General features: G+C 42.2%; 1 protein-coding gene across 2 annotated transcripts in view; it reads left to right on the top strand.

The window, feature by feature from the left end:
* The window catches only part of MAPKAP1 (MAPK associated protein 1), a 141310-nt gene that overhangs the window by 35469 nt on the left and 89240 nt on the right, over positions 1-16601 (top strand). For both annotated transcript variants that reach the window (XM_075834215.1, XM_075834216.1), the window contains one exon: positions 15108-15280. In XM_075834215.1, coding sequence (XP_075690330.1) covers positions 15108-15280 — 173 coding nt within the window. The remainder of the gene's footprint in view (positions 1-15107; positions 15281-16601) is intronic.

Raw genomic sequence — 16601 nt, 5'->3', positions numbered from 1 at the left:
GCCGTTAACGTTCCGCACAATTACCCTCAAGAAATTCTTCTTTATTAACCTCTTAATTGCCACTGACGTGCGCAGCCTTAACTCTGGGGCTCTGGATCTATGAAATACATAAAGGATCGGACCATATAAATCGCCAAAGCCGTTAATGCAGATGTACAAGTATATTATCAGTTAGCTCTTTAGAAATTCAATGGCAGGTTAAGTGTTTTAAAGTATAAATTCAAATAATGGTCATATGGCAAATGTACAAATTATATATATTTTTTTATAAAAAAAAAAAAAAATGAAGAGTTTATTAAAATGCATACTATATATGCAGTGGAGCAGCGTAGGTTCAAAAAAAAAAAAAAGTCACTTTTTTTTTTTAAACTCGTAGGTGCTACAGCTCTATATGGCATCTTGTCTCTTTTACCTACTCCCCATTTCCGAACAGTCTTCGTCGTGCCATTGGAAATCAATTTGTACAATCCAAAAGTCTGCGATATCAATCAGTTCTTTCCTTTCTAATTTGACAGACATGAGGAGAAATGGCGAAAAAAATGTCATTTTTGATTGCGGAACGCAGTTATGCGGAACCAGGAAAGGATATTATCTCTTTAAACGAGACAGCGGTAATGGGTCTGTTGACCATGAATAATTTTTTTGTTGTCATTATTGCTAGCCTAGCATATCCTTCATTAAACGTTCAGCCCTAAATTAAAATAGAACCAGTTTCCAATAGTAATTAACTGGAGTATATCGGGGAGGCTATTATTCACATTAAAGTAACCTTTTAATAGTTCTGTCTTTAACTTCCCTGCAGGTAATGGTTTTAAAAAGCTCTTATAACAAGAGGAATTATAATGAGCTTTAATAGAGCAGGACAACGGGAAAATTAAGAATCATTTTCCGTCACCCCCCACCCCTTGAAAAAAAATACCAATAAAATATGTGTAAGGTGTTACCTGGATATTACATTAATGGCGCTAATAATTCTTTATTACACTTTTAAATATTGGCAATGACTACAAGGAGATGGTTCAGTCGGGAAAAAATGAACCAGGCTGTTCTGTCACCGAGTGAAAAACGGCCAGATGGAGCTTCCGAAGAAATAGGGGAACGAAACCATTTCCGAACACTTGTCATCTGCTTAAAGGGGCTGCGTAGTGACAAATGATTGGTGGAGGTTTGTGCGGCTTTTACTGCCTGGATAGTACTAGGGTATTGCTGAAGCCTTTATTAAAAAAATTTTTTTACTTTTGTTATGGATCGAACATGTGCAGGTTTATTTGTACCAAATGCAAGGACTTGTATGTCAGCATGATCACTTCATTCCTGGTCGTCCCCCCCCCCCCCCAAAAGAAAACATTTAAGGGGTTATTCGCCTTGTCTTTATAAAAAAAATGTTGCCTGACTTCTCCTAAGTCTTGTAGAAATTCAATTTTTCGTGGGACCGATTTGCGCCGTTACTTCCGGACGCTGTTTCTTGATTTTGGAGCGATCTCTTTACTCAGCACTTTCACTGCAAACTAGAGATCCCATAATATCTTGCGGTCTCTCTTTTGCTGACTTAGGCCCCATGCACACGACCGTATTTTTCCGTATTACGGTCCGCAATTACGGACCAATTCACTTCTATTGACCACAGACACCTTCTTGTATATTTGCGGGAAGTTGTTCGGGCCATAGAAAGCATCTGCAAAAGATAGGATATATCCTATCTTTTGATTTTTACGGACCGTGCTCCCCTACTTTGTAGGGGAGCATGGGCCGAAAATGCGAGTGGCTGTCCACTCGTGACTGTAATTGCGGACCATGATTACGGGCATGGCCATGTGCATGAGTCCTAAGGCCCCATGCACACGGACCGCAATTACGGACTCATTCACTTCTATTGTCCACGGACACCGTCCCGTTTATTTACCGAACGTGTCCGGGCTGTAGAAGTGTACCACAAAAGATTGGACATGTCCTATCTTTTGCGTTTTACGGCCCGTGCTCCCATACTTTGTATGGGGGCACGGGCCGAGAATGCGGGCGGCCGGGCACGCAATCGCGGCCCGCAATTACAGGCACTGCCGTGTGCATGAGACCTTCCCTAACTCCCTCCAGTCATTTGCCTCTGTCCCGTTTCATTGTTTCGGCATTTCTTATTGAGCACAAAAAGTCACATGTCATATGATGTTTTGTAAGGGGGCAGCTGAATCTGAAAGATATGTCACCTGATGAGTGACAAATTGTCTGATCAACGCTTGGGATCACGGGAAAGCATCACATGATCCTAATACGATTTGTCACTATTCAGGCCGGAGGTTAGCGGGGGCAGAGTCACGTGACCAGGTGAACGCAGCACTGAGCAGCGCAATTTCAGGACAGACTATAAATGAGTAAGTGAACCAACTTTGGATGTACATTTCAATGGAAGATGATTTCAGGAAAGCAGATAATCCATTAAATTCTTTCACTTTAGTTTCATTACTTACATATATTAATATATAAAATAGAAATAATGGGGGAAATATATGAAGACTGGCGCCAAAGTTTGCGACTTATGCCAGAAAACGGTCCTAATTCTGTTGATATATTCGCCCTACTGTTTATTGAATGCTATAGCTCTTTATTTTTTATTTTTAAAAACGTCCCTGGGGCGGCCATATTGGAGACACACTTCTTCCTGTATTATCTGTAAAGACGGTGCAGAATGATGTGTGTTCTTTAGGCCTCATGCACACTTCCATCACCGTTTTCACGGCCGTTTCTCACGGATCCGTGTTTCTGTTATGGTATCAGTGTGTACTCGGTGTCCGTTCCGTGTTTCCATTTCAAACGGACGTTGTGCTTCATTTTGCTTCCATGTTTCCGTAAAAAAAACGGAAGGTACTTTTATTTGAGCTTGTCACATGTCCCAGTCTGTGAACTTTGGCACGCCCTGCCGTTGCTAGGGCAACGGATACGTCAAAAACGGACGGCACACGGAAGCCTTCTGTGTGCCATCCATTTTATTGACGGACCCATTGACTTCTATGGGCCCAACGGTCACGAAATCACTGACAAAAGTAGGACATGCTCTACTTTTGATAGAACAGAACAACGGATCAGTCAAAATAACGGAAGTGTGCGTGGGCCCATTGAATAGAATGGGTTCAGGGTGCTATCAGTGACAAAAACGGATAGCACCCTGAAGGAAAAAACTGACGTGGGCATGAGGCCCAATGGCAGCTGCAATGAATGGGAGTTAATTGACACAAAAATGTCATTAGATTAATACAGTCTCCAGGTAGTGCTGTACAGGCCACTCTACCAGGGAGCGAGAGAGGAGATGCATACAGGGCCTTATCTTTGTGTATAGTGTTAATATCTTGCATTATCTAGGCTTCCAGCAGTTCAATAGACTAGCCATTAAATCCCCTTCCTTCTGCTGACACTGTCCCAGTATACACAGTAAAGCTGACAAGTAAGCTGCAGAAAACAGGAAGTGTCAGCCTTATGTCATTCTGTCTGCTCTAGTGATCAGTGTGAAAACCTGATTACGACCCAAAAAAAATAAAAAATGAGAAGACTAAAATATAATTTCATTTTCTGATGATACATACTGTTTCAATTTTATATTTCTATTCAGCAGTTATATCTGATAAAACTGGGCTGCGACCATTATAGGCCAACATTAGAGAGCCGCACAGTTTCCCTGAATGGAAAATGTGCCTAATTATACAGTGATACAAAAAAAATTTGAGCTTTGTCACCTCATAGCTGCCAATCAGGAGTCTGAGGAAGCTGTGTGTTCATCCCTATGGAGCCATTAATAAATATTGCCACATCTTAAAGTCAGTAGGGAAAAATTGCGTAATAAATGACATGCCTACATTTTTCTGTATGGTGGTACTTTATTAATAAGACGCTCCCCCCTCTCGAAAACCCCTGTGCTTTAGGCGCTGTTCACACAGTGTTTTTTTGCAGGTGGAAAAATATGCATCGAAATTCCTTTAGGGAATTTTGAGGCAGATTTTGACCTTCTGGCAGAATATTTGCCGCGTTTTTCGCCTGTGGCCTTTGAGCGCCGTGGGCAAACCACTTTCTCTGCCTTCCATTGATGTCAATGGGAGGTCAGAGATGGAAACGCCTGAAGAAAGGGCATGTTGCTGCTTTTTCCCACGAGCGTTTTTTACCACTCGCTGGGACAAAACTCCTCCGACTCCCATTGAAACCAATGGGAGGCGATTTCGGGTGTTTTTCAGCTCGGTTTGCAACACGGTTTCCGCATCAAGAACAGCGCCAATGTACTCCATGTGAACTAGCCGTTACAGGTCCATTCTGTTAGACCCATTATAGGTCAATGGGCTTTGTCAGCATCTGTTGAGATCCTTTACTCAACATTTCCATCATGACTCCTGTAATAACCGAAGCCATGACATTAGTGTGAGGGACCTTGCCCATGTTTTAATAAATAAAAAAATGTCATTCAATATTGCATTCTTTATGCGATGAAAAGTTATGCAACTTTCTGACTTACCTTATGTTTTAATTCCTCCACGTGTTCAAGGTTTCTGCTTGTCAGTGAATTGAGACATTCTTTTTCATATCTAGAGGCTTAAAGAGGCTCTATCACCATATTCTCAAACCCCTATCTCCTATTGCATGTGATCGGCGCTGCAATGTAGATAACAGTAACATTGTTGTTGTTTTTTTAAACGTTCATTTTTGGCCAAGTTATGAGCTATTTTATATATATGCAAATGAGCTTTGAAATGGACAATTGGGCGTTATGTCGTTATTTCCAGCAAGGGAAACGAAATCTCGTTTACCTCCGTAATCTCGCGAGATTACGAGTGGCTTGCGGAAATCTCACAGAAAAGAGTCAGAAGTGTCAGGATTCTGAATACACATGACGTCCAGGCTGGATTTCATGTGTATTCATTATCAGGACACTGCTGTGTAAATGAATGGAGAGGAGTGTATGATGCTGACTGGTCACTGATTGGTCAGTGTCATACACATAAACACGCCCAGTTAAAAACACAATACACGCCCAGTTGGACATAACGAAAAAAAAACGCCCAGTTGTCCATTTCAAAGCTCATTTGCATATATATAAAATAGCTCATAACTTGGCCAAAAATGAAAGTTTTAAAAAAAACAAAACGTTACTGTTCTCTACATTGCAGCGCCGATCACATGCAATAGGAGATAGGGGTTTGAGAATCTGGTGACAGAGCCTCTTTAAAGGGAACCTGTCACCAGCATTTCACTTATTGAGCTTTACTTATCCCTCACTGGCCGCTGCTATAAAAAGTTAATTGCCGTTATCCCCGCTCCTAAACTCCTCTTCCGACTGTAAATAACGGTCTGCAAACGTTTTGCGCCTTTTATCGTAATTATGCGGTGTCCCTTTGTGCGCACACACCAAAAGAGGACATCAATGCACAAGCGCAGGATTTTGTGTGCTGGGGGAAGGCGAGGAGCTGTCAATCAAAAGTAAGGAGGCGAAGTAAACTTGGAAAGACTTGAGGAATGAAGATATGACTGTTTCCAAACGAAGATTTGACTCTTTTCAAATGAAGATCTGACTCTTTTCTGCTCATTAGCATATGATGTGGGAACACTAAAAAGCTAAATACTAAAGCTACAGAGCCGACTAAGAAGACAATTATAGGTTATATAGAAATGATTTTTCACCCACTACCACCAGGTATAGTCGGTTTAATAGGTGAAATGCTGGTGACAGGTTCCCTTTAAAACCTATTTTAGTTGTGTCCAACTGACATTTCGTGTTGTGTATTCAGACTCGTGTATTATAATAAGCCCCGTATCTGCATTTCAACATGATGTGGGCAGATTTTCAGCCTCTTGACGTGACAAAAAAAATATCTCCATTCACTGACAGCAGACAGACATTTTAAAAATGGCGATTGATTTGAAACACAATATATTAGAACGGTGCATATGTTTGATGGAGGCCAAAAGTGTACTCTTCTGGCCTCCATTACGTCGGGTGTTTTTGCCCATTTAGTGGGTAAAGAGATACACATGCTGTTCTAACGCTGCATTATCTTTCTAGACACAGAGAATTTTCTTTAAGTGCCACTAGCCCATTTGGCCCACCAGCGATCAAGATTTATCCTGATTTTGCTCTAGATCTTGAGCAGATTCAACTCAATCTGGGTCAGATGTCTATCTTTTCCATGTCCTCTAATAACGTTCTGCCGCGTAGCTTTATTTTTTTTAAATTTCCTCTTGTGAGCCGTAGGCGCTAACAATTGTTATTTCTTCGATATCAATGAAGCTCAATAATTTTCTGATTGAACGCATTGTGGTACGAGGGAGTAGTCTAGCAGTTATGAGTGTAGGGTTCAGAGCCCTTTGAGCAGCACCTTCTTTGTTCCGCAGCTCTTTCTATTTTCCACATTACAGTATTTGTGGCATGTTATGCTAATGTCAAGCTATTTACCACTCTTATTCTACAGTACTCACTAATTAAGCTGACAGCAAAATTTAGATTTTTACGGGGAAGGAGGGGGGGGTCGTAAGTTTCCAAGGGTTAAGAGATGCCTTTTAAATAAAGGAGAAAAACCCCGCATTCTGTTTTTCTGTCGAGATAAACCCGTTTCAGGCGATTACATCCAGCCTGCTTCACAAAGGCGCAGTTTTCGTAAACCTCTCATCAGTTGAGCTTGGCAGTAATTGCAACGAGAGAAACTTGTAATTTTCCTGAAGGATCTGACACAGTCGGAATTAAAAATCAAGGCGCCCTCCTGAATGCCAGTTCATTACAAATTAACAGCAGTCCATAGGAAAGCAGCAGGCTGGGGCGTGCCCCAAAAAAACGATCAGGATAAAGAAACCCAACATTTGAGTCTGTCACCGCTCCAGAGCGAGCACGGCCCACGAACAAATTAATGACACATTGTCAACGCGGGGAAAAAAAAAAAGTTGCATCAAATTAACACATCGGATCCCAGCATATTAATGCACAATGTTTCACTTGATTATTAGGGAAAAGCAAGGCCATTCCGCTGATGGAGAGATGCAATCACAGTGCTCCGTGGATAATATCAATTACTTATATGAGATAAAGCACAAGTAGTATAAAAATTCGGGCTAAGTGCTAATCTCTGGGATATCTCCACGCTATTCCATACAACGATATCTAGTATAAAAAAAATGTATACCACGCAGTTTTGTTTTGTGTAATGGGCCCCTATGAGCTTTTTTCGGCATATGCATCAAACGGAGGTCATAAAGGTTATGTGAACAGAGCCTTAGCTGGCTGCTTGCTTTATACCGGTCTGGAGGGATTTTGTGGGCTCCTTGGTAAAATAAAAATCTTATTATAATCCTTTATTTCCATGCATTGGGATTGCCGATTTTTGGTAAATATGGAATAAAGTCCCATTAGTCCGGGATTTTCTTTGTATATGAAAACAATGTGATCACTAATAGTATAATTTTAGCACCAGGTGTCACACAAAGCTGGTGTTTTTCTAAGCACCATGTGCGCCATGTTTTTGTATCTGACTCTGGCATTACCGTATTATAATGAAGAGGCCCGTCTTTTCTTCTGACAGCTGGAATGGGAATCCTGTTTCGGCAGCACCTGTACCTCCATACCCCAGGTTGTTCTATTTCCACCGAGAAAGTCCTCCACTCCATCAGTTAATTATCACAATCATATGCAAGGCGCGAATATTTATTTAATACATCACCGCAACATCTGAGCCAATTTATGTCATTAGAGAATCTACGATGTTGAAATCACTCGTACTAAATAACTGGAATAAAATGAGAAAGAACAAGTGAAGAAATGACAGTCATTTTATTGTCTCGTCTGCTGTCACTTATTAGCATCTCACTATTGTGCCCTGGAAAATAAACGGACCTAAAGTGAAGGTTCAGCCTACTACTTATTTGCCTCTTCCATCTATAGCACTTGGTAATCTACTTTTGATATTGAATTTACTCGCTTAAAGTGAACATCCACCTTTTAACGCCATGTTTTTTTTAAGGTACAACATTCTTTGCATTGTTTTCGTTTCGTATTATATCTTCATGTCTTTATATTTACTGATACAAAAGTAAGGAGCTGACTTTGTACTGTTTTATTATTGAGTTCAACTTCATAAACCGTATGCAGTATGCTCCTAAGCTCCCTCTAGTGGTGGCTAAAGACGAAGGCCAGAATTGAATCACTTAAAGTGGTTGTCCCGTTCATACACCCTATTAGGGAATGCAGAGTTAATAGAGGGGGGTCCCTGTTCAGGATCCTTATGTATTGGCCAGGGTGTAGAGTGGTTACAAAGAACATGTCTCGCTCTGGAGGATGTGTCAATTCCTACTTTACAAAAACAACCCATTGATATGAGAGGAACCTGTGTAATACTTAATTTCTCCTGTGGTGGCGCTGCAGGGAAATTTAATACTTCCTGCCAGGTTTCCCCAAAGATTACAGCTGAATGCTGGAGGTCTAAGCAGGGGCGCCTTTGCCACCCACCGTTCTAAGCAGAAGGGATTGTTCAAAGAGAAGTACCCCTCTAACTCATGAGTATGGTGGGGATTTGGTGCTCTGAATTAGAAAAATTGTGCTCCGATCGCTTAGGAAATTAATCTGAACATAGAACTTGTTTACTGGATATAGAACAACATATTACCTATTATTTTAAGGATGGATATTCCCTCAAATAAGCTGGGAGAAACCCATTAAAGAGCTGAGAAACTGTTATGGCAGGAAGGAGGGGATAAGTGAGCCCTAATCTACCCACCGCCCTGTCCCTGCCTACTTGCAACGACCCGCCCTAGGCGACGGGGTACAACTGGGCGGCGGTCCCTACGCTGACTAAGTGCAAGGGAATACAAACAGGGAACAAGCAAGGGAAGGGGCAGTAGCCCACGGAACACCGTGAGGAAACCAGAGTGGTCAACGAGCCAGTCAGAATCAGGATGTCACCAAGTATACGAACGCAGAGCAAGGAGCAGGAAGCAAGCCGGGGTCAGAGCGAAGCAGGATAAGCGGAAGCTGTAGCAAGGCTGAAGCAAGGCTGTAGCAGGGCCAGGAAAGCAGGAAGAATCACAAGCAATGAGGAAGAGAAAACGGCAGGTATAAATGGACAGGGGGCGGAGCTAACTCCGACTGACCAGGCCGTGATAGGCTCTCCCACTCCTGAGCCTGCCACCCTGATTGGTGGGAGCCGGAGTCAGTCTAAGAGGTCCGGCCTCAGGTGTCGATTGATTAATCCTGGGAGTATCCACAGACGTAGTGCCTGGCAGATCCTTTACAGAAACATAAACTAATTTAAGGGTCAGTTCACACCGAGTTTTTGGCGCTGATTTTGACGCGAAAACAGTGTCGGAATCGGCTCCATTAAATGGCCGAAATCGCCCCCCATTGATTTCAATGAGAGGCAGAGGCCTTTTTTTTTTATTTTTTTTTATATGCGTCTTTTGCCGCTTGCCGGAATAAAAAGTAGCATGTCCCTACTTGAGCGTTTTTGCTGCATTTTTTGCTTGCGGTCCTTGCATTCGCTTCAATGGCCACGTACGAAAGACGCTGGAAAAAAAAGGGGCAAGCAGTTCAAAATCTGCCGCCTTCTGCACGACTGCCCTTGCAAAAGACATGCAAAGAGGCAAAATCGAGACAGGATCGATATTAGAAAGTTTTGTCAGTAGCCAATTTTAAGACCGTGTAGAAATCCTTTAAAGGGGTGGTATAATGGAATCAAACATGCTCACCTATTACGAGCACATAGCACATGGAGACGTTTACGACTTGTACAAATTTTACTGCTGACGTTTAAGAGAACTGAAGTGGAGAATGGTAAGGTGGTCTACCACTGTGTCTATCCAGGAGGCTTTACAGAAAAATCTATGTAAGCAGCTTCATCCTTAGTTTGCCGGCATGGACACTGCTCTGTATAATATTCCTGATACTTTCTCCTGAATCTTCCTCAGTTGCCACTTTGAAGTCCTGTCAGTCAGCAGACATCGGCACGTTGTATATGGCCCCCTGCACACGGCCATGCAGGTAATCAGGCCAGTGATTAAGGGCACGGATGGCCGCGGACCGTCCTCCCGTTATAAAGCATGTGAGCATGGTCCGTAAAATAAAAAAAATTACATTTCCTTTTTTTTGCGGGTCGTTTATACCGTACACACCATCCGTAAATATACAGGAAGGTGTCTGTGGGCAATAGAAATGAATGGGTCCGTACTTGGATCCGCAATTACGGCCGTGTGCGTGGGGCCTATGGCGGCGATTATTATTATATATTTAAAGTGTAGCTAAACGTTCAACAAATTTGTGATATAGTGACATGTCAGAAATTTGGATTTGTGGGGGTCTGAGCACTGAGACCCCCACCAATCGCTAGAACAAAGCAGCTGAAGCCCTCGTGTGAGCGCTCAGCCGCTTCGTGTCTGTTCGGCTTTTTCCGGAAAGCCGACGTATCGGAGTACGGGCTCATAGACTTTCTATTGAGTCCATACGATACATTTATTTCCGTACAAAGCAGTTGTGCGCTCACACGAACACTTCAGCTGCTTCGTTCTAGCGATTGGTGGGGGTCCCCGTGCTCGGACCCCCACCAATCCAAACTTCTGACATGTCACTATGACATGTCAGAAGTTTGACGAATGTTTAGCTACACTTTAACTCCTCTTTTGCTGCCTATATATATATATATATATATATATATATATATATGTGTGTGTGTGTATATATATATATATATATATATATATATATAATATATATTAGTGCTTTTTACCTTCCCTTTTCCCATCCCTTGGTTGAACTTGATGAACATGTGTCTCCAACCGTACTAATTAATTATGTAACATATATATCTTTTATTTTCAAAGCATTCTACCTCTGACATGACTGCTGGTGGTGCTGCAAGTGCTGAGTTCAGTGGGCGTTCCCTGTGAAGCTCTCTCTCTCCTCCTCCCCTCTATCAATACTTTAGTCACTATGCCTGTTTATCCCCTCCTCTTTTCTCCCACTGACCTGTTTTCTAGCAGAAAATTCAGTTCTGAAGTCTCCCTCTCGATATGTAACATGCTGTATGTGAATAACACTAACCTGCTCTGTCCGCAGATGCCTTAGGAGTGGGTTTGCAACAAGCAAGGGAGTAATACATGACTGCAGGAACAGACTACATGCAGAGCTTATTTATAGTCTGTAACCATAATACAGCATAGGTCTGCATATGAGCTGTATACACCAAATAGCAAGATAGAGATATTTGTAAAGTTACTCTAAATTTTTGAGCTTTAGATGCATTGAGGAAAACAAAGACACACGGTGTTGTAGGATAAAGGGAAATTATCGCTTGTAGCTGAAGGCTTCTGTTGCTGCCACATTTACCAGCCGCATGCTTTTGATTCTGATTTTTGATTGTTTCTGCGTTGAAGCTGTCCGCGTTAGGCCTCATGCACACAACCGTGAGGGATTTTACTGCCCGCAAATATGGATGCACTTCCGTAGCGGTCCGCAATTGCTATTGCGCCCATAAACTTCTATGGGTGAGTCCGTGCCGCATTTGCGGATCATTTCTACGTCATCTGTAATTACGGATGAAAACTACGGTCGTGTGCATTTTTTACTGCTGTTTGTATACCTTTTGATTGTGGGAGCTGATAAGAGGACAATCTAATATTTGGAAATTCAATCTCTTTTGCCTCCTTTCTTTTTATACGCAATAAACTTCTACACCACAAGCTGCCGGAATAAAACATGAGCGTTAGTTCAGCCCTGGAGCTGATGTTGTAGTGATGATTGCAATGGAGATAAAGTATTTCTCACGGCAGATTCTGCCTAGCGGAGCCTTAAACCATCTGGCCCCATAATTAAATAATAGCCGTAGTAGTGAGCGACGCTGGGTTCCCCACCCATCCCCCACCCTATTCACCATACAGTATTCTAATTGATAACAAATGATTGGATCTGCCTGGAAATCGCGCGTCTCTGATAAAATTTTCGCTGAATCCTTCCGGTAACCCAGGCAGACCTTGTGCGCCTGCATTAACATCGAGTGGAGCAGAGGATTCTGGGAGTCTCGTCTGTAATACATTGTAAGCTTTACCCTCTGTGGTGTGAAAGGGAGGGCAGGGAATTTATAATGACCCATGAAAATAAATGTGCAAATAGTCTCGGACACAACGGTACAATTTGGTAGTTTGTCAACGAAGTGCTGTTTAATATTGTGTCTGTTGATTTTGCTTTTATTAGCCACCTTTACACTCAAGTACACACGTTTTATGTATATTTATACATACGTCCCCTGAAAGTGCTTCTCGCTGTCGTACCTCAGCCGTCGGAGCCGTGTCACATTAGCGGAGCACTTTCCCAGCAAGTCTAGAATTAAATTGTCTTAGAGGTCATTTCAAGAGTGCTCCAAATTTGCTGTATAATTTAGGAGCATGTTAATGACTACACTGTAACCTTTCCACAAGACCCATCAGCCGGTAATGGAGAAGAAGAACACATTCCCCGGTGGACTTTCATTAAATCCTGCCACACGTCCAAAATTTCCTGGGGGGAGGGGGTGCCCAATGGATCTATGCCCCCCCCCCTTCCCATCTCGCACATTACCCAGCTTGCACATGAATTCCAAGACAATTCCCTTTGTGGGAATGATCAAGGATGTTTTAATGAACAGCTGAAAATGGAAAAGTTTCAGCAAACATAGTCGGCAAACATAATGTGAACAACATGGACTTCAGGTTTAGTGTCCATAAAGAGGACAACTGAACGGAAGAAGACCATGCAACAACTTTCAATATTTACCGGGAGTTTTTTCTATTTTGAGGAGAAATGCTTTAACCGATGATTATCTTAGACTATGGTCAGGTCTGTATCCAAGGATCCCACCGCAAATCCCATTAGATTTGAAATGACGGACACCACTTCGGACTTCATTATAAAGCAATAAGGTCCGTCGCAGTGCTGGTGATATCCGTTGTACGGCGGATCCGGCACTCCATCCTGGTATCCGTTATACATAAAAACCAGGACACATGTGAACAGAGCATAAAGGTGCACACATTTTAAATAGCTCATCTGAACACCCAGCTATTTTTCCTTACGCCCCCATAAGCTTGCACGCTAATCTGTGCTAATGGATATTATGAAATGGTAGATGGCAGTAATATAATTTTAAATGGTTAAAGGGGGTATTCCTGTTGTTATAAGTTATTACTCATCCACTAGACAGATAATAACTAATAGATCCGTGTCGGTCCGACCGCTTGGACCCGCACTGAGCGCTCAGCAGTTTCCATCCATGCCATAGACTTTTGAATGGAGCAGAAGGGCGCATGCTCGACCACAGCTCCATTCAATACCTCTTTGCAGCGGGCTTGTGGCTGTGGAAAACGGAGAACACGGGACTCTCGTTCTGGTGATCGGTGAGGGTCCCGGTGGTCGCCCCCCCCACCAAGCTATTAGTTATCACCTATCCAGATGCAGATTCTTTACAGGTTTTCCCTGCCCATCAATCAAAAAGCGATGACCTATTCTAGCGATATTCTAGAAGGTTCACTGAATGTTAACGTATACTAAACCATCGCCTCGGTTTGGATTATTTTTTTTCGTACTGAAATGATGTCATAGCTGTTTTAATGACTAACGGCTTCACTGCTTTCTGACTATGACTATATAATATATACTAGATTAATCAAGCCTGTTAGTTTAGTACTGGGTAATCCATAAGACCTAATATTCATGTAAAACTATGTAGGAATACGTAAATGTTGTTCTGAGCTTGTAAATATTTCACTTTTTATTATACAATCATTAACCGGAATTAATGCGACACTCATTAGGCCTCTAACCGCCATTTATTTGGTGAAAGAGTTAAAAAGCGCAGCCTTGTTTGGCCATGTAGATGAGCAACAAATCAATTTTTATGTGGCTGTTTTCCTTTGGTTTAATGTACAGATCCCTAATGAACCCGCTTACTCCCGATGCAAGTTTATTTACAAGCCCGTAAAAGAGAGGGGGGGTGGGGAAGAGACTTGCACTTTATTTCACAGCGTGATATCATCTTTGGACATAAATAATGGCATGAAACAAAGGCGGCGAGTGCAAAACACAAAGCTGGCAGTGCCGATAGTCATCCGAGTATGAGCAAATAAAGTCACCGTGACCAAGTAGTAAGAATATAGGGCAGCACACAAATCCTGGCTGTACAGCCTTGACAATGCTGCTGCTTTTTAACCCATTCATTAGGCTCTGTTTATGTCACGCTAAAGCCCTACGTTTGTCGTATGTGCCAGGAAAGATCCTGGCGCACTCGCTGAATGTATCCATAGGTCCGTATTCACCTGACGTATGACAAAAAAATATTTTTGGTATATGCCGGACTGGTATGAGTCGATCGAACTTGTTTTTTGCTGTCTGGAATAGTATATTAGACTTCGCTATTACATGCAGTAGGAGAACGTATACGTTTTTCGACTATGGGGTCCCGTAGGCGATGTCTGACACTTTATTCCTATACAGTGGTATATGTCGCAACTTAGCGTCGGGTGGATGCGTCAAGAAATCTCTGATGTGAACGGAGCCTCATGATGGGTGGAAGATCGGAATAGCCAATCTGATATAATGGATAACGTTTCTAGACTTCTGTTGAGTTGCTTAAAATATTATTCATATGTTATATCTGTTTCTGGGAAAGCTGGGTGACATCCAATATGGCTGCTGTTAGAGCTCATGTAAAGGGATGTTTACCCAACTTTCTGCAGCTTCGGAACGGCAGATAACCTGGTTATGTATTGATCCATCCACTGCCTCAGTAGCACTGCAGATCTAGCTTGTCAGAGCCATGCTCATATTGGTGGTCTCTCAGCTTTCCCAGATACAACTAAGAACTGGTTAGTTTTTTTTATGCTGATTTAGGCTATGGTTTATTTTTGTAATAGGGAAACATTGGCATGACGTGGTCACTGTAATCTAGTGATTTTGTAGCGACTTGCAGGTAATTCCAATTTGCTATGGAGCTACAGCCCTGTTGAGTTATGTACGTTTGGCCGGTGACATACTGTAAGCCGTATTCTGTATATTGATATCTAGGAGCATAGAGCATATTTATGTAGAAAGCTCAATTCATGATGTTTTGTGTTTTTATCCTTCTTTCTAGGGCCACGTGGGTACCACTGCCACCAAGAAGATAGATGTGTATCTCTCAATGCAAACTAACCAGGACAAGATGCTGCCCATGACGGTGGTGACTATTGCCAATGCCAAGGTCCATGACCTCATTGGTCTCATCTGTTGGCAGTACGCCACAGAAGGACGGGAGCCAAAGCTGAAGTAACCAACTACTTTATTATTAGTAATACGTTTTATGTCCTGACACAGATTAAATTAAAAGACTGGTATACATCTATTAGACCATCAGATTTGCCGAATTCAGAAGTTCACATATTCCTTTTAATTCGGCATTAACAAGATGTGATGGGTATTTGAAAAATCAAATATATTCTGGATTAGCAGAGGGTAGGGCTGGGAGATTATGACCTAAATCAAAATCACAATTAATTAAAAAATTTAACCTCGATTTTTATGATTAATGAACGATTATTTAGGCCACGCCCCCTATTTGCATGCTACGCCATTGAATTAATATTTATCCCCTTAGTCTGCTGTAAACTACTGTATATAATATACCCCCTGACACTGCCCCCACACAGTATATTGCCCTCCAGTGCTCCCCACACATTATAATGCCCCCATAGCTGGCCCAACACATTATAATGTCCCTATAGCTGCCCTTCACACAGTATATTGCCCCCGATAACTGCCCTCCACAAACTATATTGCCCCATAACTGCTCTCCACACAGTATAATGCCACTAGCTGCTCTCCACACAGTATAATGCCCGCATTACTGCCCTCCACAAAGGATAATGCCCCTATAGCTGCCCTACACACTGTATAATGCCCCCATAACTGCCCTCCACACAGTATAATACCTCATAGCTGCCCTCCACATAGTAATATGGTCCGGTCCCCCCATAGCTACTCCCATAGCTTCCCCCACACAGCCCCAATATATATATATTATTAGTTCTTAATAAAATACATACTCACCTGTTCCAACAATGAGTGGAGGAGATCCCTCTGCTCCTCTGGGTTGTGTGGCTCGGCGCAGACAGGCACTATAACATCACTGCCTCGCGCCTGTCTGCGCTGAGCTGTGAGCATACAGCGATACATACGTCTCCCTGCTCTAACATTGGATTCAATTGTATCTGCGTTCTGAGGACAGAGATACAGATGAAATGGGGAAAAAATAATTGAAGAAACCGAAATGCACAGGATGATGTCGGTTAATTACGCTGAATTTCGGTTTCGGCTATTTTCCTATTAATTGCCCAGCCCTAGCAGAGGGTCATATGATCTACATTTTGGTACTTTTATAATAAATGAGACTGCCGGAATTTATTATACATATGTGGCATATGTGTGCTCGATTTTTGGCATGGATATTATTGCAACTGCTGCAAACTGAATTTTTGCCGAAGGTAATGGAAAACTTTGCTTCGCCTTAAAGGGGTTTTCCAACACTTTTTTTTTTTTTTTCTTTTTTTTTTATATAATCCCTGCAATGCTTCTCAATTTATCTATTAAT

This window comes from Rhinoderma darwinii, chromosome 8 (genome assembly GCF_050947455.1).
Source record: "Rhinoderma darwinii isolate aRhiDar2 chromosome 8, aRhiDar2.hap1, whole genome shotgun sequence".
NCBI lineage: Eukaryota > Metazoa > Chordata > Amphibia > Anura > Rhinodermatidae > Rhinoderma > Rhinoderma darwinii.
Note: the sequence above shows the minus strand (reverse complement) of the source record. Positions and strands in the feature narration are given on the sequence as shown.